The 23,427-nt window shown below is 38.4% G+C and overlaps 1 protein-coding gene across 1 annotated transcript; it reads left to right on the top strand.

The window, feature by feature from the left end:
- The first annotated feature begins 1,055 nt into the window (after positions 1-1,055).
- On the top strand, positions 1,056-2,732 carry LOC131074767 (aldehyde oxidase GLOX-like). The gene has a single exon (XM_058011443.2). It carries the CDS (start codon positions 1,056-1,058, stop codon positions 2,730-2,732), a length of 1,677 nt encoding a protein of 558 aa, XP_057867426.2.
- Positions 2,733-23,427: the final 20,695 nt, after the last annotated feature.

The following is a 23,427-nucleotide window of genomic DNA, read 5'->3' as shown; positions in this document are numbered from 1 at the left end:
CCAATTATAAAACAAAAAAGCTAAAAAATGAACAGCTATTGATACATTGTGAAATTTATTAATAGATTTATAACTATCATCATTTTTATTTCTTTAAATTTAATAATTGAAAAGTTGAGTGAACAGCAACCGATACTCTTCCCCTATTCCTATATGATAGAGATGGGGTTAACATGCTTGCGAGATAACCGTACGCAATGACCTCTTAATCGTGGATGAGAGAGATCTATTAGAATAGATTTCCAATAGTCGGCTTAAAATGTGTTTAGTCGACATAATAAGAGTGCTACTAAATGACGTCGAGGTGACGACAGACCATTACAGCCAAATTCTATGGAAAAATGAAAATGATGTTGTTTTATTGGTTGTTCTTAAAATTAAGTTACAGTAAAACACGTTCGTTTATTGGGTTCGGATTGTCCTCTTAATTTAGAGCTAAGATAAAAGATGGTCCAAATTAAAATATTATAATAATGGTAGCGTGTTTGGGTGTTTATCTCAACGTTATTGCTTAAATTTGAGCCTGCAGCTAGATGTTGAGGTTGACCATTATTATAATAAAGGTAGCGTTTTTGTGTTATTGGGTAAATATGACTAGGATTTTCATGAGCTTCGACTGCACCTAATATAGAGATTGACCATTATTGCTATCTGTAGTAGGTAGAGAAGATAGCATCACGTTGCCCTTACATGCGGTAGAGATTAGTAATCACTGCACAAGGCTCTCGAAATTGGTAAGATCGTTACTAGGCTGGAGAAATTTAAAAGTTTTAATAAGAATCAGCCTAATGAAGTCTGCGAACGCAACCAGGGCGCCGTGGGAAGATCACCAATGGAAGCAAATCACGAAAGGCATCGATCGCATGGCCGTTATTGTTCTTGACACGGGATAAGCCAGGCGATCGATCAGTCATATCCAATTTCACTTGAGTTCATATCATGTGCCTATAAATGCCCGTCAAATCATGAAGCTTTCATCGTCAATCTCGCACTTGAAAAAATAGTGCTACCTAGTGTGAGTGCGTATGTGTGTGTGAGAAAGAGGAGAAGGGATAATGAAAATGCCATCGGAAAATGGATTTCGGTATTTCTTGCTTATGATGCTGGTGGTGTTAAACATGTGGTCGTGGGACGCAGCAGGGCAACTGGCAGTGAAGCTGGGAAGATGGAATCTTCTGGTGGAGAAGGGCGGTGTCTCGGCCATGCACATGATCACCACGTACAAAAACACAGTGGCGATGTTCGATCGGACCAACTTCGGGCCGTCGCAGCTCCTGCTGGACAACGGGCGCTGCCGGGACAATCCACAGGATCAGTTCCTGACCCACGACTGCTGGGCTCACTCCATCGAATATAACATAGCCACCAACACAATCAGGCCGCTCATGATCTTCACCGACACCTGGTGCTCCTCCGGAGCCTTTGCCGCCAATGGGACACTCGTTCAAACGGGCGGGTGGCGGGACGGAGCCACAGATATCCGCTACTTTGTTCCTTGCTCCGATGCCTCCTGCGACTGGGATAATTCTGAGCCTGTGAAGCTTCTCGCCAACCGCTGGTACGCCGCCAACCAGATCCTTCCCGACAACCGCATCATCGTGGTGGGAGGCACGGGCGTGTTTAACTACGAGTTCGTTCCCAGGCAGCCCGGTGAGGGGACGTACAACCTGCCCTTCCTCACCCAAACCCGAACTAGCTCCACAGTCGAGAACAACCTCTATCCCTTCCTCCATCTCTCCTCCGACGGCAATCTATTTATCTTCGCCAACAGGGACTCCATTCTCCTCGACTACAAGAACAACGTGGTGCTGAAAACATTCCCCAGAATGCCGGGCGACGGCCCAAGGAACTACCCTTCCACGGGCTCTTCCGTCATGCTGCCGCTCTCTGCCTCCAATGGGTTTAGCAAGGTGGAAATCCTCATCTGCGGTGGCTGTCCCGACAATGGCTACGCCGCCGCCAAAGCAGGTAATTTTACGGCCGCCCTGAGCAGCTGCGGAAGAATGATCATCACGGACGCCAATCCCTCGTGGAGCATGGAAGACATGCCCGGCCCAAGAACCATGTCCGACATGCTCATTCTCCCCAACGGCGAAATTCTAATAATAAACGGAGCAGCCAAAGGTGTGGCCGGGTGGGATATGGCCAACACGCCAGTCTTCACGCCCTACCTCTACAGACACAGTCTACCCGTCGGGCAGCAGCGATTCTACGTTCTCGCGGCCACCGGTATCGCCAGAATGTACCACTCCACTGCCAACGTCTTGCCCGACGGGAGAGTCATGGCTGGCGGCTCCAACCCACACTTCAATTACGTTCTCACGGGAACGCAATTCCCCACGGAGCTCCGTTTGGAAGCGTACAGCCCTTATTATTTGGAGAGCGTCTACGCCGTCCTCCGCCCACAGATAATCACCATGTCTGCCACCTCCAATGTTGCCTACGGCACCACCTTCACCGTCACCTTCTCAGTTGCATTCGGTATGACGATTAGCAACGTGGTAAATTTTAACGTGTACGCTCCGCCCTTCACAACTCACACCACATCCATGGGCCAGAGGATGCTCTCCCTCTCTGCATCCAAACCCGTAGCGGCTCCAAACTCTACCACAGTTTTTTCTGCCACAGTAACCGCTCCCCCGACGGCTGTGGCTGCTCCTCCCGGATATTACATGTTCTTCGTCGTCAACGGGAAAATTCCCAGCAAAGGCCAGTGGGTTCATTTCTCTTAACTCCAAGGAATCGAATGTGGAGTTGCATTCTGTAATAACAATGTAATTCCGCACGTTGCGAAAGTGGCATGCATTGCAACCCTTTAATAAAACAAATGATCAAGCATTACAATTCTTATGTGCAAGCGCTTCACTATCCTATCTATATGTCTTGCTTGATTTCGAATGCTCCATAATCTCACATATGCCCTTCATGTTTCTTATAGATATACAGCATGATTAGCTATACCTAAGAGCTACACTCACCCTTATTAGTTCCTGCCCTTTCAAGGAACTATTGGGGAGGGTTAATTTTAACATTCGAATAGTTTTTCCTTGCGGCAACCAATCAAGTTTCATACAAGAAATTTCATGAAATGCAGTGTCTCCATTTTGCAATGTTTAAATATTCGAAAGTAATCAAATTTTTACCAAAATGCATTAATAAAAGAATTTGTTGTCTTCTTATTGGATGAAATTATTGGAGCGTTATGGATGCCTTCATGTGAAACGAAATGCTTAAACTTCTTATTCGCTAGTTATTCAGTCACTACAGGATTGCAGAGGGGAGCAGGTTGACAGTAACAGTTGGCCTATAGGAAACAGAAGGTGTGAAAACCTAGTCTTACATTGGCAGTGAATTGTTTATTTCATGGCACGATGCATGGCACGAAGATGTCTATGCTAGGCAGAAGCAGAGGTAGCTTCGTCCGATAACCAGAAGGTAGGCACATAAGGCAGGCAGAAGAGATCATCAAGGTGGAAGGCGGGATAAGGGCGGTCCAACTAGCCAATCATATAGTACCGCACTATCTCAATATGGGAACGCCAGTCGGGCGCAGCACTGAAGCGCAAGGTCCTAGATCTCACAAGGTACAGAGAATTGCCACCTGGCACATTTATTAGTTGGGGCAGAGAGAGCCCCCTCCGGGGCATTCGTTCCAAATTCAGGGATGTAGTTGTTACCTAATTTGAAAAGGCATGTGTGAAGTCTTCAGACCACAACCTTCTTTGCAGCATTGGGCAGGAACTGCGCTGCCCTGCAACACTTGTTATATATGGAGATTAGCATCTAGATATAGAAAACAGAAACATTTTAAGTAAATCTATGATTGAAGTGCCAGACTTAAATCAACCTTATAAATATCTCATATCTATAATCAAAAGGAAACATAGATGTGAGACTCCCATTTTACTCAATTGCATTGGGTCTTTGGGCTCACTACAAACACAATCAGGGTTCATTTCTCCTAGCATCACCATCCAGTAAGGAATCAGATATGGCATTTCATCCTGTAATAACAACATCAACTAATGATCAAGCATTACAATTCTTATGTGAATGCACTTCATGATCCTTCCACAATCCTATCCATATGTCCTCCTTGACTTCGAATGCTTTTAGATACCTTAATATATCATATAAATGTTTATATTTGTGTTTGACATTTTAAAAGCTTAAAGAGATTCAGATTTGTAGAAATAATTCACATGCGAATCTGATTTAAGGTGGCGAGTAGGAATCTAAACGTCAAAATATATTTCTAAGCATCTGAGAGGGGACCTACGGATAAAAAAATATTTTTAAGGATGAACGATTGTGGGATCAGGATGTGTTGAAAATACTATCTGAATTCGATCAAAGTTGTATACTTGTTTTCCTTATTAAGGACATTCTCATCAAAGTGAATCTAGAACAAGGGAAAAGTGTATGGTCATTAAAATAATAGTATTATGAATAGATTTATGAGTTTTTATATTTTCAATTATTTTTATTGCTTTTTAGAAGAATAGCGGTAGAACATTTATTTAGCGATCTTTATTTTAAATTTACTATATTATTTTTATGGTTACTTCAAGATTAATATCTCTATATAATTTTGAAATACATGGATTTTGTATATGTAACTTACCTTTACTTTAAACAAAAACACTATGGTAAAATAGTTAAATTAAAATAATTTGATTCAACTATTGTAGAATCAAGGGCTAAGACTAACTACTTAAAGAGTTACACGAAAGAAAATTAAAATGATAAATAAATATGCACAGTTGTAAATCTAATGTTGATTTAATTGTGCTAAATGTTGTAAATTAATGACTAATGCTCCTAAAAATCATGAACTATTAGATGGCTACCTTAAGACAAAGAAAATAATTGTCTAAATTTAACATAAATGATTGTAGAATAAATATTTGTAGGTTAACAAGAATACACACTATTCAATTATATGAATCTTATCTAAATTTATCTATTAAATCATTCTTTGCTTGAATAATCTTAACAATAATGAAATTTAGTACCCACTTTAATCGGGTTAGGAAGGTTGATCTTCCCACTAACCTACATGAAGGAATCAAATGGACTACACCAAACACAAGGTTCATAAAAGTGAATTTTGATGGTACCTCAAAGAAAAACCTAGGCCCAACCAGGACAAGATGTGTGGCATGTGATCAAAGTGGTAATATCTTTATAGAGAGATTGAAACATTTGGGCGAAACAACAAACAACATTGTAGAATTTAGGGCAACTTTGTTAGGCCTATATATGGGCTTGGAAATAAAAGCTAGGCAAATTCACCTTGAAGGTGACCCATTGATAATAGTCAATGCCATTAGACAAAATTTCACCCCCAATTGGAAGTTGGATCGATGGCTTAAACCTATTAGAGATCTAACTAATAGATTTGATGAGTTCAAAGTAACACATGTATGTCACAAGGGGAATGAGGTTGCAAACAGCTTAGCTAAGCTTGTTGCAAAAATGTTGGATTAGTGTTGATGGTTGAGCCATATGGTAGAAGTGATGACATGGCATGTGTGGATGATAGCAAGTCTTAGTATGCTTCCAATCTGTCACAATAAGAGTATGATAGAGAAATGCACATAGATTCCACTCTCCCATAAATGTAATCATATGGCAATGGCCTTAGAGCTTGCAAATCCATAAAGGAATGCATGTTGATGGTGTATAAATGAGATATCAATAGTCATGAGGTACACATCACCATAACATGTAACAATCAAAGTTATGAAGGATAGTGTGAGGAATATTGATGTGTGTGAGCAATTAATATTTGGACGCTCTACAGATAAGGTAGATTAGAAAGAAGTGAAGTCACTTGGATGGCATCATGACAAGGCAAGCAAGGAAAAGGCCTTATGTGTTTGAGATACGTTGGTGAATTCTATTTATACCCTATAACAGTCAAGAGTGATTCACTCATCTAGCTCTGAAATGCAATGTTATCAAGCATAAAATATGAAAACTATGATTAGGTTAATGTCAAAAAAGCATTAAATATATTTCTTAGCACATGCCCCAAACAAGCATCTCAAGGCAATTTTCAAATCATCCCATTGTCTTGTAACTCATATGATTGAATTCATATTAGGTGAATAATTTATCAGGACATACCATAGGTATAGGTTAACACTAATATTTTGGCAATGTTCCTAGCGACACTATTGGATATGGGAGAACTGAATGTGGTAGCGAAGACTCTATGTGAAGTTGTTCAAAGACCACTATCTAGGGGAATTAGATGATGTCCTAGAAAATGTGGATGTGAAGAAGTGAGTCCCTATACCTCAGGATTATTATGTGTCCAAAGATGTGGGAGGGAAGTGTCAAAGCTACCTATGATCATGACTGTAGAGCTAGAGCTATTTGAAATTAGGAAGCTAGTCATTGCAAGAAACATTGTGTTTTTTTAATAAATTGATGGGCATTATGCTAAATGAAGGTGGGTAGTGGGTGAAGGAATATCTAGAGACAAAAGGCCTTGACTACAACTTCGAGCGGGATGGCAATGGTACAGTCATAAAGGAGGAGGGGATTGTAGAGGATGATGAGGTGATGGCCCACAAGGAATGTGAACTCAACTACCTAATGAAGAAGAAAGTGAAAGATAGCATAGCTGCCCTAGGTTGTTGTGATATGTAAATATTATCAATACTAAGATAGTTGCCTTTCACTTTTAGCAATTATGGGATAAAATAGATACTACAAATATATAGCTATGGTCTTTATTTTCTCTTGAGGGTGACATTTTGACTTAGTAAAATCATAATGCATATCCCTAATAGATCATAGGTGGGTGGGAAGTAGGGTCATATAGATGCCACAATGGCTAAATACTAGTACAAGATATAAGCATGTAAAACCTTTTGAGTGAATACAATGGGTGTTGCCCCTTAGTAGCTATTAATCTACCAAAAAAATAACGAAGATTAGTAGCTAATGATGAAATTAAGGGTATGCCTCATATCTAATTTATCATACCTAATATTTTTAGTTGAATTAATATTTCAATTCATAATATTAAAAATACTTAAATATTATTTGAGTTGATAAGACTGTTTAAATTAACCAAAATATTCTCGATTTATAGATATACAAAATTCTTAAATATTAGACATAACAATTTAGTCTACCCTTGTTCAAAGGAAAAATAGATACATCATTAGTGATGAAATAAATAAAACTAATAAATTGGTATTTGTGTGTGTGTGTGTGTGTGTGTGTGTGTCTGTGTGTGTACACATATATAAGTATATGTACACATGCACATACACATACACACATGTACATATATATACATGTGTGTGTGTGTATGCATATACACACACACACACATGTATATATATGTACATGTGTGTATGTGTATGTGCATGTGTATGTGTATGTGCATGTGTATGTGTATGTGCATGTGTACATATACTTATATATGTGTACACACACACATATATATATGTATGTATACATATACATATACGTATATGGATACATATACACATACATATATATATACATACACACACACACACATCCATACATGGATACATATAGATATACATATATGTATATGGATATATATACATATACATATATACATATATATATATACTGTAGCGTCGTAAATTGTATGCACTTGCTAGGGTGGTACAATTTCACACCTAGTTTAGCACCCGCCTTGGCGCATTTTGCATTTTGCATTGCATTTTCCCTTTAGCACTTAATTAATTAAATTAATTAGGTCTAAGGTTCTATTTTATCATCTCCCATATCATAAAGTTGGGCCCTTTTCATTAAAGTGTGCCCCTTTCATTTTATTCCTCCAATACATCATTTAATCAAAAACCCTAATTAGGTCCTATTTTGAACTTGGGGGCTTGATTTCGGGGGTCAAAACATCTCGAAATCACCTGTAACTTCGGGATTCTCTCTAAAATCATCATATCCGATGGCCCTGAAAATTTGGTGAAAAGTTGTCGGGACCATGGCGCCCAGAGTGCACATGGGCCCGGACATTTTTCCTGAAATTTTAGGAGCGCGATCCAATCATAAAATAAAGCTTAACCCCAAGAAATTGGTGGGATATTCAATCTCTAGGTCGGCCAAAAGTTGAAATTAAGACCTAGGGTTTCATATATAAGATCTCTCTTTCTTCATTGGAAAGGGTGAGAATTTTGGGTTTCAAGGACCTTCTATGCAACAAAAGAGTAGATCTTTGAAGACTTCAACAACATTCAACATCCATCCATCAAGCATTCATCAATTTCATTCATCCATTTAGGGCTTTGAAGACATTGAAGAGCAATAGGGGATCACCGACTGAAGATTGGCTTGTACCCCTCCCTTGGGGTTGGATATAAGTGCAGGTTTCGGGATTCGGACGACGCCGCAAGTTGCAGATCTGACGGAAGCAGATCGAGACAGAACTTCACACCAAATTCCAACCCAGAAAGCTAGGACAGGGGCGTGGGGCGCCCTGGTCCTGCCAGGACAGCGGCACTGGGTGTCCTAGTCCCTGGGACAGGGGCGCTGGGCGCCCTGGTCCTTCTGTCAGACAGCAATTTTCAGCATTTTTGACAGCTTTTCAGGTTGCAAAACAGCAGTTTCAGGGGCAGAATCAGGACAGTGGCGCCCATGCCCCCATCCCTAACATTTTCACTCATATTTTAACACCGGGTATGCATTTACATTCTTGTCTTGTCCTTGTGTTTATAGCTTTCCATTATTTAAGTTCAATTCTGCAAATCTTGTTATTAGTTCATACTTGCACTTTGGGGTTTGGGATTGAACTTGCATCATTTTATCTTTCAATTACAACAAAGGAATAGAAATCCTAATAGGTATCCCATGGCTCTCTCTTCAACAAAAAGAAGTAGCCAATTGTGTGATACCTCTAGGCTCTTTCGTATTCCACAAATGTGTGATTGAAAGTGAGATTAGGGCATGTTTGCTTAGTGTCACTTTTTCCCCCACACATATACATACACACACACACACCCATACATGGATACATATACATATACATATACATATACATATACATATACATATACATATACATACATATACATACACACACACACACACACACACACACACACACACACACACACACATACATGGATACATGTATATAATATTATGTATCATAAATATTTTGTATTTGTAACTAGAAAAGGAAATCAGTGTAACACTATTTATCTTAGATATTATCAAAGGTGATTATAATAGTAATTAAATTTCATATTAAATTATCTTTTATTTGAATATAAAATTCTACTCATGTAGATATGTGGCAAATGAGTTTTTAATCAATATTATGCTAGTTAAATTTTCATTCAAAGGATAGTGTTATCCGTGGCAAATTAGTGTCAAATAAATAATCAATAAGAGAGGAATTAACCATTAGAAATGGAAATTACATATCTTTCTAGTTCTCTTTGGCTTTAAATACTTTAAAAATTTTAATTTATGCATTCAAACATAAAACATTTAGTGAAATACAGCTAGAATATTCTTTAAAATACTAGTGAATCCTTCTTGAATGCATTGTTTTCATGAATAGATGAGGCCTTTTCTAGAAGAAAATTAGTCTACATAAATTAATACCTAGCAATGGTATTTTTCTCTTGTTAAATTATAGAGTAATACTTCAAAAAAAAAAAATTTGAACAATTATTTTTTATTAGGACAAAAATAAGTTTGAGGGGACCTGAAACCCTATACACCAAGTTTTGAAAGGAGCCAAACCCTTTGGAATTAAATAGGAGTCTAGAACCGCCAAACAGAATGCTACCAAAAAATACAAACAAAGACTAACAGTAGCCAACCATTAACCAAACATAAGTAGGGTAGTAAAGAACAAGCAAAGCCACCCACTAGGTCTAAGCAATTAGACTAGAGATAAAATAATAAGGGTTTTGAAAGGCACCCTTAACCTAAAATAGGGGTTTTTGCAAGGCTCTCCTAACCCATATACCAAGGGTTTATCCATGAGACCCAGAAACATCCTACACCAAGCATCGAAGGCTTCCAAAGAGTAATAAATATCAAGAAGCGGGCAAGATCCAAAAACCTGGGGTTTAGACAAGGAACCCTTAACCTTCAAAATGGGTTTTAACATGGCTCCCAAAGCCATCAAGACAAAAGTAGCAAAGGCTCTCTAGCTAAAAATCAACTCCCTGCTAGCCAAACCCCTCTCCACCTCAATAGAAAAGGGACCCACCTCAATAGGAGAAGAAGAGAAGCAGATCAAGAGCAAGAAAAGCACACCGGGATTCAACCCCATAATTGTACAGAAAAAGACATAAGTAAGCCTCACGGAGAAATAACTGACCTCTCTCACCAAGAAAAACACCATCTCCATAGCCATTTTTTCCACCTGCATAGGCATTGTTGCCACCTCTATAGGAAACATGAAAGAGGGAAAGGAGAAAAAAATGCATCAAACCCATACTAAGACCAAACGAGAAAAGTCCACCTCAATAGGAGCTACATAGGAGATAAACCAACCAAAAACAACAAAAGCCTACTTGAGAAGAGGAGGCATTAAGTATTGAGAAACAACAAGGGATGAGCACAACCTTGAGAAGACAAAACCCTAACAAAAAACAAGCCATAGATAACACAAGCCCTTGAAAACTAACAGCATCTACTTGACCGTTGAGAATAGGGCCAACGAAAGCCCAAAAACTTAAAGAGTTGCTTGAAAGAAAAGACAAGGAAGTCCAACAATAAGAGAAAATAAAACCCCACAAGGAGGACAAGACCACAAAACCCATAATAGGGAACCGCAAAACCAAGAAGCTCACCACAAAGGAAGTAGCTCCAAAATAGAGCCCCACATGAGAAAAACTTGAGACCCATCAAAGAACAGAGACCAAGCATAGGCTCCAACAAAGGAAAACATCAAATGGGAAAACCTAGAGGTGTAAGATCTTAGAAAGAAAGAGAACTCAATACCACTGAGCGTAGAAACACCACAAGGGGTAGAGAACAGGGATGACATAAAATACCAACCTACAACTCTAAGGAAAAACACACACAAATGGACCAAGGGTGGAGCAAAGACATCCACCAAGGGAGGAAAAAAACTCCAAACAACAGAGAGACCACATACACTCCAAAGGAAAAGCCCTGAGATAAGACTCAAACCAAAACTCCCACACACAGGAACAAAACTAAGGGAACGCAAACCTGAAAAGAACCAAAAAATGCCCAAACGTGCCACTAAAATTCCCCAAAAGAGAGAGCCCTAAGAGGGGCAGGGAAACCATAAGGGAAAACCTACCATGAGCTAGCCTCAAATAGCCCACCATTCTCAACCATGTCCTCCTCATCTACCTTTGCATCATTCCCTCCATCATCTCCATCCAAAACTCCTGCTCCCGCTCATTTGATTCCTCTTTGGACAATTTTTTATTTATATAGAAAAGCATAATTTAGTCTACAAAATTACTCAATATAAAAAGACAAGTTGGTTTATTTGGCTAAATATCAACTTGAATTATTTATCTTCTACATTATTTGATTGAAAACTCCAATTCTGATTAATGAAATAAACTAAAAATTACCATATTTGGGAAGGATCTTCCAAAAGAGGGAACCAACCATTGTATTTGCTAACATCAATATGACTTGTCACATAGTCATGATGCTCACACCTATGCTTACAACTTTGATGTTGAGTTCTCATCTAGAATCTACATTCATCATGTTAAACATACATTCTCTAATGCATGGTTTGTGTCAGGGAAATCTTTTAATAGTGTACATAATTTTTCATGTGAATATTACAAAAGATATCAAAAATACATTTTCTATTTAATCAAGATTAATTATTAGAAAACACTTTTAACATAATACTTTTCATAATGAAATATTATTATTCCAATCTATTCAAATAAATAGCTTTGATAAGACCTACAATAAAAAAATTATTTAAATCTTTATACATGTTCTCCATACTTATCGACTTGTACACTATGTTATATTACACCATGCATGTAGCAACTTGTCGATACTCTTGAAATAGTTTTCACCAAAGCAAGAGATTTGTACTTCACTCTTACTAAATCATGAAGGATTATTCAAGCATAGTGTAAAACTCTAATTGCATAATAGTCATTAGCCTCATCACATCTAGGGATAAGTGGTGGGCTTGTCACTAGTCCTTGAGATCTTAATATGTACATTAATTTTTTAATTTTTTAAAAGATTGTTCAGCATTGTGGTATGTGAAAATTGATGTACTTGTGCTCGTGGACAATAGGTTCCCTTAAAAATTCAAATCTTTGCATTTTACTTATTTTCCTAACCATCTATTTGGTTAAACCAAGTCTCTAACCATAAAATCTTACAAAAGTTATAAAAAGATAAAAATATGTATTTTCCTTATAATAATGTACTAGCAAGTGTAATGTCCCGAGCCCATATGGAGGCTATATGTCATATGGTGGAGTGGTTTGTCGTACGATGGAGTGAACTCATACAGTGGCTGAGATGTACAGTGACTGAGGTCACTCGAAGGCTTGGTGTCATATGATGATTGGTCACCTGTATGGTGGCTGGGAAAGTCGTACGGTGGATGTTGTTCTGTCGTACAGGGCGTACGGTAGTGGTCATACGGTGGGTGAATACCCACTAGTAGATGTTGTTTAGTCGTACATGGTGTATGATAGGGGTTTGTACGATGGGTGAATTCCTGCCAAGTTCCACCCTTAGACCTCTCTGGATACTTTGTCAGTTCGATGTTGCACAAAGGCATGGAATGAATTATTGTTATGCAAGACACAAGAGACTTAGATGAAGATTCGCACATACAAGGAGAAATTATATTGATAAGATTCACACAACATATTTCACACTCCAAACAGAAGAAAAATAGGGTGAGGGATGAATCCCACTAAAACTGCGGATACCAAGTAGGGAGGGTCTTTCACCTCCGAAATGGTGGACAATAGAACTCCAACTGGAATTCATATAAACAAGAAAAGATACCAAATTCGCATACCTACAACAGTGACTAACTCGGCCATATATATGGGCTCCAAGAAGTTTCCCAAAGGATTACAAATGAGCCGACACCAAAAAAGTTTATAACTAACTAATTAATAAAAGGGGCCTGAAATATATTATGAAGTACGGGGTCATACAATAAATTATTTAAATTGACTATTTAATTATATCGAGGACATTACAGTCCTCCTGGCCCAAAAATTTCTTGCCCTCAAGCAATTGCAGACTCTGATGCTCCCCGATCTGTTCACTCTCCTAGACAATGTCATCATGTTTGAAGATTGCCTCCATCTGTCTGGCCGAAGTTTCCCTCACGCGGCCATTGGACATTCCCATTAGTACCACCTTCTTTCCATCCACTTCAAATGAGAATTCCATCCTCTTGAAGCTTTGTGTGTATTGGTCGAGGGTCTTCATTCATTGAATGCCCAAGATGGCATTTGTATCATCCAAATCAAAAACAAAGAAATCATTTGTCACTGTGTAGTTTCCCATGGTGATACTGAGTTGTGGAACCAAATGAGTACATGACAATAGATGATTTACTCCTGCTGCCTTGACTTTGAACCCCTCATGCTCCTTTGTATGCAAACCCCTCCTAGTGATGAGTGATGAGTTGATAGAGGTGAGAGTGGCCCCACTGTCCAACATGACTATGACCCGTTGCCCTTGGAGTGTACCACAAACCCGAAACACACTGTACTTTGGAGTGTTGGTTAGAGCGGCAATGGCACTTCCCCTACAGACCAGTGTGTAAATTCTCTCTACACGATCTATGTTTTCTTTAACCTCCCTCGTGCTTTGCTGACCATCTTCCTCATTCTCTTTTTCGCTGTCAGACACCACTTCAATGGCTAAGCATCGGTTCCCTGGTCCCCACAGCTCCTTGCAGGTAAAGCAGAGTTTCCTTCTCCTGAGTTCCTACCTTGTGGCTTTATCTAATGATGGCTTCTTCAAGGCTAGGGCTGGTTTGTCATGCGAGTAACTCTCAGAGGAAGAAGGTGAGGTCTCCATGTCACATGCCTTCTTAATCACTTCAGAGAGTGTTGAGATTGAACCCTTTTACCCAACCCTTCATTGGTTCCATCAATCTATCCATGAATAGAACCACCAATCTCCTCTCTGATATATTTGTTACTAACATAGACTATCTCTGGAATTCTGCAATGTAATTGTACACAAGCCCAGATTGCTTTAATTGAGCCAGTTCCTTGAAGTTGAGTTCTGGGTCCTTTCTATCAAAATGGTCTATAAGCCTCTTCGTGAATTCGGCATATGAATTTATTTGATTGTTGCCGAGGGTGACCATTCCATGATGCCACCATTCATGAGCGACTCCTTTGAGGTGAAGTGCTGCAAATTTGAGAGCTTCATTTTCAGGCATTGGGTTGAGCTGGAAGTAGGTATCTACTTTTTATACCCAAGCTCATGCTGAGGTTGCTCCGATCCCATCAAAGGATAAAAAATTAATCTTACCAACCTTCCATTTGATATCATAGTTGTAGTAGCCACGACTTCTACCGCCTGAGTATTTCATCATGTTGGTAAATAGATTTGTCTCTCTTTATTTATTTAATCTTTATGCTCTATGGCTCAAGAAATGAAAGACAAATTTTTCACCAAACAGTTGGATAATCATTATATTGATTAACCTCTAAATTAAGGTACAGCTCCCTTTAATAAATATTCAATCAGCTCCAAATTACACAAAACCAATATTATACTTTTCGCCAGAAAGCACAAAAGGTAATTGCATTCACCAATCAACACCAAATGTACACAAACACTGATTCATATATAATTCTTTGTATAAAGCCAATAGACTTCACATGTACACTAAAACAAAATGAAAAGCTTAAAAGATGAATTTCGCTGATAATTTTCTACGCACATAGAAAGTTTAACAGATCTTTTCTTGAAATAGATTCTCACAAAAATCAGATTTCAAACATCAAACACATATATTCAAAGTCAAAGATAAATGTCATTTAGATTTTCATTCATAGATGATCATCCACCTTCCACATACAAAAAGTCTTTCGGCAAAATTAAAGAGATAGTTTTTCAAAAACTTATCGAACCCCATTAAAGTCATTACAAAACATATAAATAGGTCGCCAAACCAATAGTTTTAACCAAAGGTATAACTAACTCGAAAGAGTTAATGAAAAACTACCCTAACTGCATAACTAAAACTAGAAACAACTAGACTCGTTGGCAAACAACTGCCAGCAGTGCTAGTCATGTCGTCAATTCAGTCTCGATCGGATTGCTCAGGTTGTTATTTTGGACAGACACCATAACTACTTTTGCCGCACTCCACACTCTATGAATCTTGGAGAACTCTTGAATCACTATTACATGCAACAGGCTGATGTGTATTACCTTTTCCTTCCAAAGTTCTTTTTTCCTCTTCACCATCTGCACCTTGGCTCTATGCGAATCCAAGTGATCCAAGAAAACTATGAGCATTGACTCCACTTTGGAAATCTTCATAAAATCTTCCACAGCCAGGGATTTATCCACCTTAATTTATTTAATATGGTTGCTGAACTGATTGATCATTTCTGCAGTATCTTCCAAAGTCTGGCTATCTTCCTTAAGCAATTGGATATCTACATAGCGCAAATCCTTTTACATGGTCATCCTCAAGGTTGTTAGTTCACCTCGTAGACTAGTTGATTCACTATGACCTTGTTCGATGATTTGGTTGTGCCACTCTATGCTTTCTTTGCATATAAACATTATATCATCATTTAATCATGGCACTTGTCTTTCGGAAAGAAAATTCATCAAGCCAAAATGTTGAATGTCACACATTTTCTTTGAAATCACTGCCCATTTAGTCTTTTCTTTTTTCCATGAGATTACAACTCCTTGGTAACTTCATCAGCATCTTTGAAAATCTGAACTAAATCAGATATGTAATTGGTTCCTCGATGCACGATTGAGGTGAGCCATTCAGAGAAAACCTCTGCATTCATCTTGTTTCGTTGAACCTCATCAAAGAACTTCTGATTACTTGGGGATTATGAACTAAACGGCACCAACCTTTGAGAAAATAGCAACGGACTATTCTATAGAGCATGAATATATTGTGCCATCTACATTAAATTTTGCTTCAGCTCAGCCTTGTCCTTTTTGTCCTTCCAAGTGCGGGAGATAATCCATTTGGTCAAAGTATCCAAATGCTTCACATCAACTGCTCTAGTTCCGACCCCCTAATCAACTCATTCAATGGTATAATCTGCCTCTGAAGCAATGGTAGCATCCTTATCTAATGTAGGTTTGGCAATGTCTGCAGTCCAATGCTTTGTGCCTTTGTCAAAACCAATCATAGTCTCCATTTTTAGCCGCTTAGGCTTCGTGGATCTTCCAAGGCATTTACTCACAGCATCTTCCATCGACACCGAAATAGGCACCACATTTCTTTTCCTAGTAAATTAATCACTTAACCATTTAGGTGCTAGAGTCAGTTCCTTAGATTGCACAGGGGGAGGTCCTCCAGAAGTCGGCAGTGTAGCATTGTCTACTTTAGACCAGATATCAAGTACCTATGAATCCTGGATAGTAGCATTTGAATAAGTTGAAACCTTTTCAACATTGGAAACAGGGGTTTCCACATTGCCCTATACCTCCTTGGCATCCAAATCAAGGATGAGGTGGGCAGTAGGCAGCTAAAAATTCTTTTTGGATCTTGACCTAGTCACTCGGTCTCCAATGGAATGTACAACTTCAGTGTCAAGTTTTTCTTCTTTAATCTTTGACTACCTTTTGCGTGCAATAGAAATAGGGATGTTAGTTAAAACATTAATTTTGCTTTCGATCTTCCTCTTTCCATTTTTGTTTCTTGAACTGGTTCCCCTTGCCGAATGACATCGGCATCTCCTAAGCCAATTTTTTGTTCACCAAATTATGCTGAAGGTGCGTGCCTGTATGCTATCTTCCATCTTTCTACTCTAGTCAACTTCTGGGAGAGGCTCATTATGTACCCGTTTCATGAACTCAGGATCTAGTACATCTTCATTATCTGTAATGACACCCACGGTATCCATTGGCAATTTCATGTCATGAACCTGTTTTACAGTGAACCTAGACCAACTCCTCTTTCTCACTTCAAACTCATCTGGGCAATCGTCCCAATAATCCTCCAACTGGGGCACATGTTGATCAGGCACTATCTTTTTCACATATTGGGCAATAAAACCTTTACTATCAAAGTTATCCCTTTTCACAAAGGTTTTCAAATTAAATCTCTTAAACTCTAACTCAAGATTTAGTGCATCAGAGACAGACCTACAACTGTAATGGCCTAAATCGATGGGAAAAACTCCACTTGTGCCAGAATCTTCACCATAATCCTTTGTGACATAGGCTAGCTGCCTGGAAACTTCAATAAAAATACAAGAGTCTGAAACATATCTAGGTAGCCTAAAGGGTTTACCTTTAAAACCTCCAACCCTTATGTAAGTGAAGTGATTAAATTGTGTAAATAAACTACCATAGATATTAACTAGTTCAACCACTTCTGCAGACATTCTCCTATGCAAGTTATCTTGTAACTCAAAGGTCAACCTTCTAGCAAAAATATCATTCCAGCGAAGGTAATTATCAACATGTCCTCTTAAATTCAAATGGGGGTGATACTCATAAATTTTAATACCTTGAACCCATTTAGCATGGAGCAATCCAAGACATTCCCTCACACAAGCTAGCACATATAATAGGTATGAAGACATATAGAAATTTGACATCCCAGGGTAATTACTCAAACCCTCATGCAACCTTTATGCAATAACGGTTCCCCAGTCAATGAACCAGTTTTTTTCGAGAGTGACCTGGATGAATAAATACATCCAGTCTTCCCAATAGGAGTGTGAATTTCCCTTAACCCTACTCAACATTTTTACCAAATCTCTAATTCCAGAAATCAAATGCTCTCAGGTTAACAGTCTTGGCAACCTTGAGCCACCCTTTTGAAACCTCAAAAGCCAATTTCGAGCAATAATAGTTCTGTAATATTGCTTTTTCTCATAATAAATTCCATAAGATTTTCCAATAGTCCAATCTTCATAGGGTTCTCGATGTGGGATACCCATGGCAGCCATTACTGTCTGTCTGTCAATGGATAAGAAAACTTCACCATTATTTTTCCTTATGAACCTGTTAGCTTTATCATAGTGGTTCATACATTCTAAAACCAATTCAGGACAAGGAGCAGTTGTGGGAAATACGGTTGCTTCCAATAAACCGCTTTGTGTAATATCCCTCAACATAGAATCAGTGATTGGGTTCCCTATTCTTTCTAGAAAATCATCTAAATCTAATTGAACTAAAGTTGTATCACCTAGCTCTAGTAAGGAACTTACAAGGGAAGAAGAGCTCATTATTTTAGGTAGGGTAGGCCTCATGCTTAACTTGTGATCTTTCCCCAATCAACCCAGACAAAGAAGAAAAGGTAAAATAGAAACAAACAGCTAAACAAAATACCTAGATCTTTTCTAAAAACTGCAGCAATTAGGAAAGTTGTTGAACATACCTTCCTTTGTCATCTGTGAAACCCTTGTTGCAGTCTATTTCTTCTCGCTCAAAAAACTCTTCTTAAAACTTATCCACAAATGACAATCTCGACAAGACAACTGCTCAATTTAAAAGCCAAGGAAATCTTACCCATGATTACCATGAATTGTCCTCATTACTCTTCACTCATGCAACCTCACTCTGAAATGATCGCGATAGAGCATGCATTTAATGCCAAGTCACTTCGTATCTGATAATATGAATTTCCATGCCATACTTGCTATAAATGACAACTTTCAAATCATTAAGGAAAGAATATTCCCCTTCTCTGCCGCCATCAATCAAATCTTAAAATCTGTGTCGCCACCTCATAAAAAAATCACATGATTTCCAAGAAATCAAAACATCAAACTCTAAACCTTGAGGATGAACCGCAATGCAAACAAACATAGGCATGACAAATATTGAACTTTGAACCTTGAACCTAAAAGGTTCAACCAATGCTAAACACTGACAAAGCTAAAGAAGACTTAAGGCCGTGTGGAAGGACAATTTTTTAATACAACACCCTTTGAACTTTGAACCTTGAACCTAAAAGGTTCAAGTTCAACGCAGTGAAGCTTAAAGAAAATAGCAAAGATTGGATTACATGGGGAATTCAAAGCAAATGACATGACCAAAGGACCAGATGGGGACAAGACTCAATAAGGCAACATATAAAATAAAAATTTGTATATGTACTACCAACAGTGGTTCTGCATGGGGACTGAGACTAAAAAGTACTAAGCAATGAACCTCAGAATCTCTGGTTTTGCAAAATGACTAAAAACAAAAGCGCGACTCTCAACAAAATTGACGCATCTATACTAACACAACAAAACTGTATGTACAAACTGACAAGGGACTCCTGCTGACAATTGGTACAATTGTAAGTCCTACCCATTGTAAGATAGGGGTAATTCAAAGCCATCTTGGTAAGAAAGTTTAAAAGAATTGGGACCTCTTACTTCATGAATTACATAAGGTCCCTTCCATAATGACTCAAATTTGCCATGAGTGCCTTTCAGCTCTCTCCTTTTATCCCATAATAACACCAAATCGCCTTTCATGAACTTCCTGGGTCTTGCCTTCTAATCAAAAATCTTTTTAACCCTCATTTGATGTTCTATAATTCTGTCAACCAACTTTTCCCTCTCTTCCTCAATCTTGGTTAAGTACATAATTCTCTTTTTGATGGAGCTCTGAAAGAATGCATCTTCTACTACAGTCTGCAACCTAGAAGCTGCTAACTCTAAAGGAAGGGAAAGTTGAGCACCAATGCCATATACCAACTCAAAAGGAGACATCCCTATGGCCCGTTTTGGTGAAGTTCGATCTGCCCATAGTGCTTCATGTAACTTCTTATGCGAGTCCCTGAAATTCTCACTCACAAACTTCCTCATGATGTTAATTAAGTTCTTGTTACTTGATTCTGCTTGACCATTACCTTGTGGGTAATAATCAGAAGTGTGTACCAAACAAATTCCATGATCATAGCAAAATAAAAGTAACTCAGATGAAGAGAAGTTTAATGCATTATCTGTGACTATTTTCTAAGGAACCCCAAACCTAACAAGAATATTGTCTTTAAGGAACGCACACACAATCTCCATGGTGGTCTTTTTCACAGGGATAGCTTCCACCCACTTAGTAAAATAATCAGTCACTGTTAATATGTGAGTATGCCCTGTACTAGAAGTTGGGTTCAGAGGACCGATAAAATCCAACCCCCATTGTTTAAAGGGTTCCTCAACTACTACATGTCTTAAGGGTAAGGCAGCCAACTGGGGTTTACCTGTGAACAATTTTCACTTCTCACACTTCACCACCCAAGCGTATGCATCTCTGAACATTCTTGGCCAATAGTAATAGTTTCTCAAGATTTTATATGCAGTAACTGTAGAAGAGAAATGACCACCACATGCCTCATTATGAAAGGTTTTCAGTAAAGCCTCTTGATGCAACTTATCTACACACCTGAGAAAAGTGCCATCCAAGCCTTTCTTGTACAATATGTTATCAAAAATGATGTACTTTGCAGCTTTCAACTTCAAATTCCATTTCTCCCTAGGAGAAAGATGATCTCAACAGTCTCCATAAGTGAGATAATACGCAACATTAGTGAACAAAGAATCCTGATGACTGACAAATAGAGTTAAGGGCAGATTCTCTTCCTCTTCAAACTTATTCTCTGCCATTAATTTACAAGCGCCTTGTCCTCTTACCAACTTAGTGGGCTTGATGTCCAAATTGAACTCCTGAATCTTAGAGACCCAAGATGCTCTATTATTGAGACCAACATCCTGCTGGGTTAAAACACTTTTTACTGAAGAGTTAGGAACAAAAACAGTTGCATGTGAATGAAGTATATAGTACCTGAATTGTTTCACAGCCTTAACTACTGCATAAGCTTGCTTCTCTATCTGTGAGTATTTTAACTCATGCTTCTTCAAAGGTACACTCATGAAGGAAATTGGAACTTCCTCATTATCCTCACTTTTCTATACCAAAATTCTGGACATGGTATGCTCTGATGCATAACAATAAATAATAAAGTCTCTACTAAAATCCGGATTAACTAGAGTAGGTGCATGTGCAATCGCCCTTTTAATTTCTTCAAAAGCATTTTTACCTGCCTCATTCCACTTAAAAACTACTTTCTCACTCATCATGTTTACAATATATTTAGTGGTTTCAGCAAAATCGGGAATAAAACGCCTTAGAAAGTTCACCTGTCCAAAGGACCTCACTCCATTTCTGTTGGAAGGAAGACTGAGCTGTTGTATTGCTTTTACTCTCTATGGATCTACCTTCACTCCCTCCTGAGAAACAATATGTCCCAGGAGTTTTCTTTCTGTGACACCAAAAACACTTTTTAGAATTTAATGACACTCCATGCTCTCTGCATCTCACCATAACTTTCCTCAAATCCTGTACATGATGTTTCCTCTTCCTGGAGAAAACAGTCAAATCATCGAAGTACACCACAATGATCTTATCCCTCAAATGTCCAAAGGAAAGATCCATCGCTCTTTGAAATGTTGCCCCTGCATTAATCAATCCGAAAGGCATTCTATTATATGAAAAGGTGCCCCAGGGAGTTAAAAAAGTTGTCTTGTGTTGATCTTGCTCCAAAACACTAATTTGGTTATACCCAGAGAAGTTGTCCAACATGGACATCATCTCTAATCCTGAAACAATTTGTAAAATATGGTCCGTTGCTAGCAGAGGATAATTATCCTTCAAGCTTGCTTGGTTTAAGTTTCTGAAATCTTCATCGATTTGTATTTCTGGAATAACTTTACCTTGGGGAGGTATTAGTACAACCCCAGCACCTGAACTAGAAGATGAACAACTCCCATCAAATTCCATAGACCAGAGTTCTTCATACATACCTGAATCTATAGCTTTATCCATACCTTGCGGATCAATTGATATCATATAATTTCCAAAACCACAATCTTGATACAAAATCTGAGCTTTTGGATCATCTGAGGGAAAGACTGTGTATTTAGCTTTTGTTTCAGGATGCAGAATAACTCTTTGTTTTCCAACTGTGATCATTGCTTGAGACCAATCCATTCTAATTTCCCCTCCCATATATTTATAGAAGGTGCGACTCAATAACATGCCATAACTAGCAGGGATGTTAGCCACTAGAATCATCAATTTGATTCTCTTGTCAGGATGTGCTACTAAAGCGACCTGTGCATCCTTAATTTTCCCCAACAAAGGAACCTACTTGGAATCCATGGAGTAACATTTGCCAAAGGTCTTTGTTAAGGTTAAACCTAAAGCTTTTTCTATGGACGAGGGCATGACATTGTCAGATGCACCTAAATCTATTATACAATTACTCAACTTATGCCCATTAATATATAAGGACACATAGAAAGGTTCTGGCTTATTTTCAAGATTAGGTTCAATCAATTTGGCTTGTTGAGGAATAGTTTTTTATGAGACTTCAGGAATTACTAAAGCAGGACTAACATTTTCGTGTGCTGAAGAATTACCAATCATTGGCATTTGGGTTTCACTTGCTAAGGCATGAGCATCGTTTCCCTTGACAAATTCAACTAGTCTATCTAACTCCTTTGGGTTCAACTTCAAATACTCAGCTGGAGTGATCTGAACATAGGATGACTTACAAAATTCAATGATATCAAAAGGATTATTAAATGAATCAGAACTGAAAGAAGCAACTTCTTGAACAACTTTTGAAACACTTCCAGGATGAGGCAGAATTTCCTTTCCTTTTGCAGTGTTATGGATGGGTGTTACAACATCTTGAGACTTCAAATTTTGTTGAGTTCTAGTAAGAATTGTGTATGAGGAATCTTCCAAAGAGACCAACATGTTTCATCCTCTTTCTAAGTCAGAGACATATTCCATAAAATGAATTTCAGAGTCGCTAGGCATACTTTGGGAACCTCCTTCATCAGCTTCTAAAATTGTTTCTCCTTTACTGATCATTTGAGAAAAATGAACCATCTTTGGGCATGAAGAACCATCATGTTCATCATTTAAATGAAACACACATGAGTTTGTCTTGAGGGGTGGTGCTTCAATAGCAAGTCTTTGTTGCATAGGAGGTAATTGTAATTGTCTTCCTCCATTTCCTCCCTATTGGTTAGGATATTTTTTGGGAATGTCTTGGTATGGTTGAGAATATGAAGTACTTGCTTTAGGAGCCTGTCTCTTTAAGGCAATCACATCATTCATTAGCCGTTGGATGACAGAATCTGAAGAAGTTGAAGGTTGGGCATTTGGTGTTTGTATTTCTCTTTTCCATTTACCCGATGTGATTAAGTCATCCTCCAATTCAACTGTAGGAGTTTT

This window comes from Cryptomeria japonica, chromosome 7 (genome assembly GCF_030272615.1).
Source record: "Cryptomeria japonica chromosome 7, Sugi_1.0, whole genome shotgun sequence".
Taxonomy (NCBI): Eukaryota; Viridiplantae; Streptophyta; class Pinopsida; order Cupressales; family Cupressaceae; genus Cryptomeria; species Cryptomeria japonica.
This window is presented reverse-complemented; position numbering and strand designations above follow the sequence as displayed.

What these genes read in the sequence shown, in the direction of transcription:
- LOC131074767 (XM_058011443.2), top strand. Translation starts at nt 1,056, where the DNA reads ATGAAAATGCCATCGGAAAATGGATTTCGGTATTTCTTGCTTATGATG.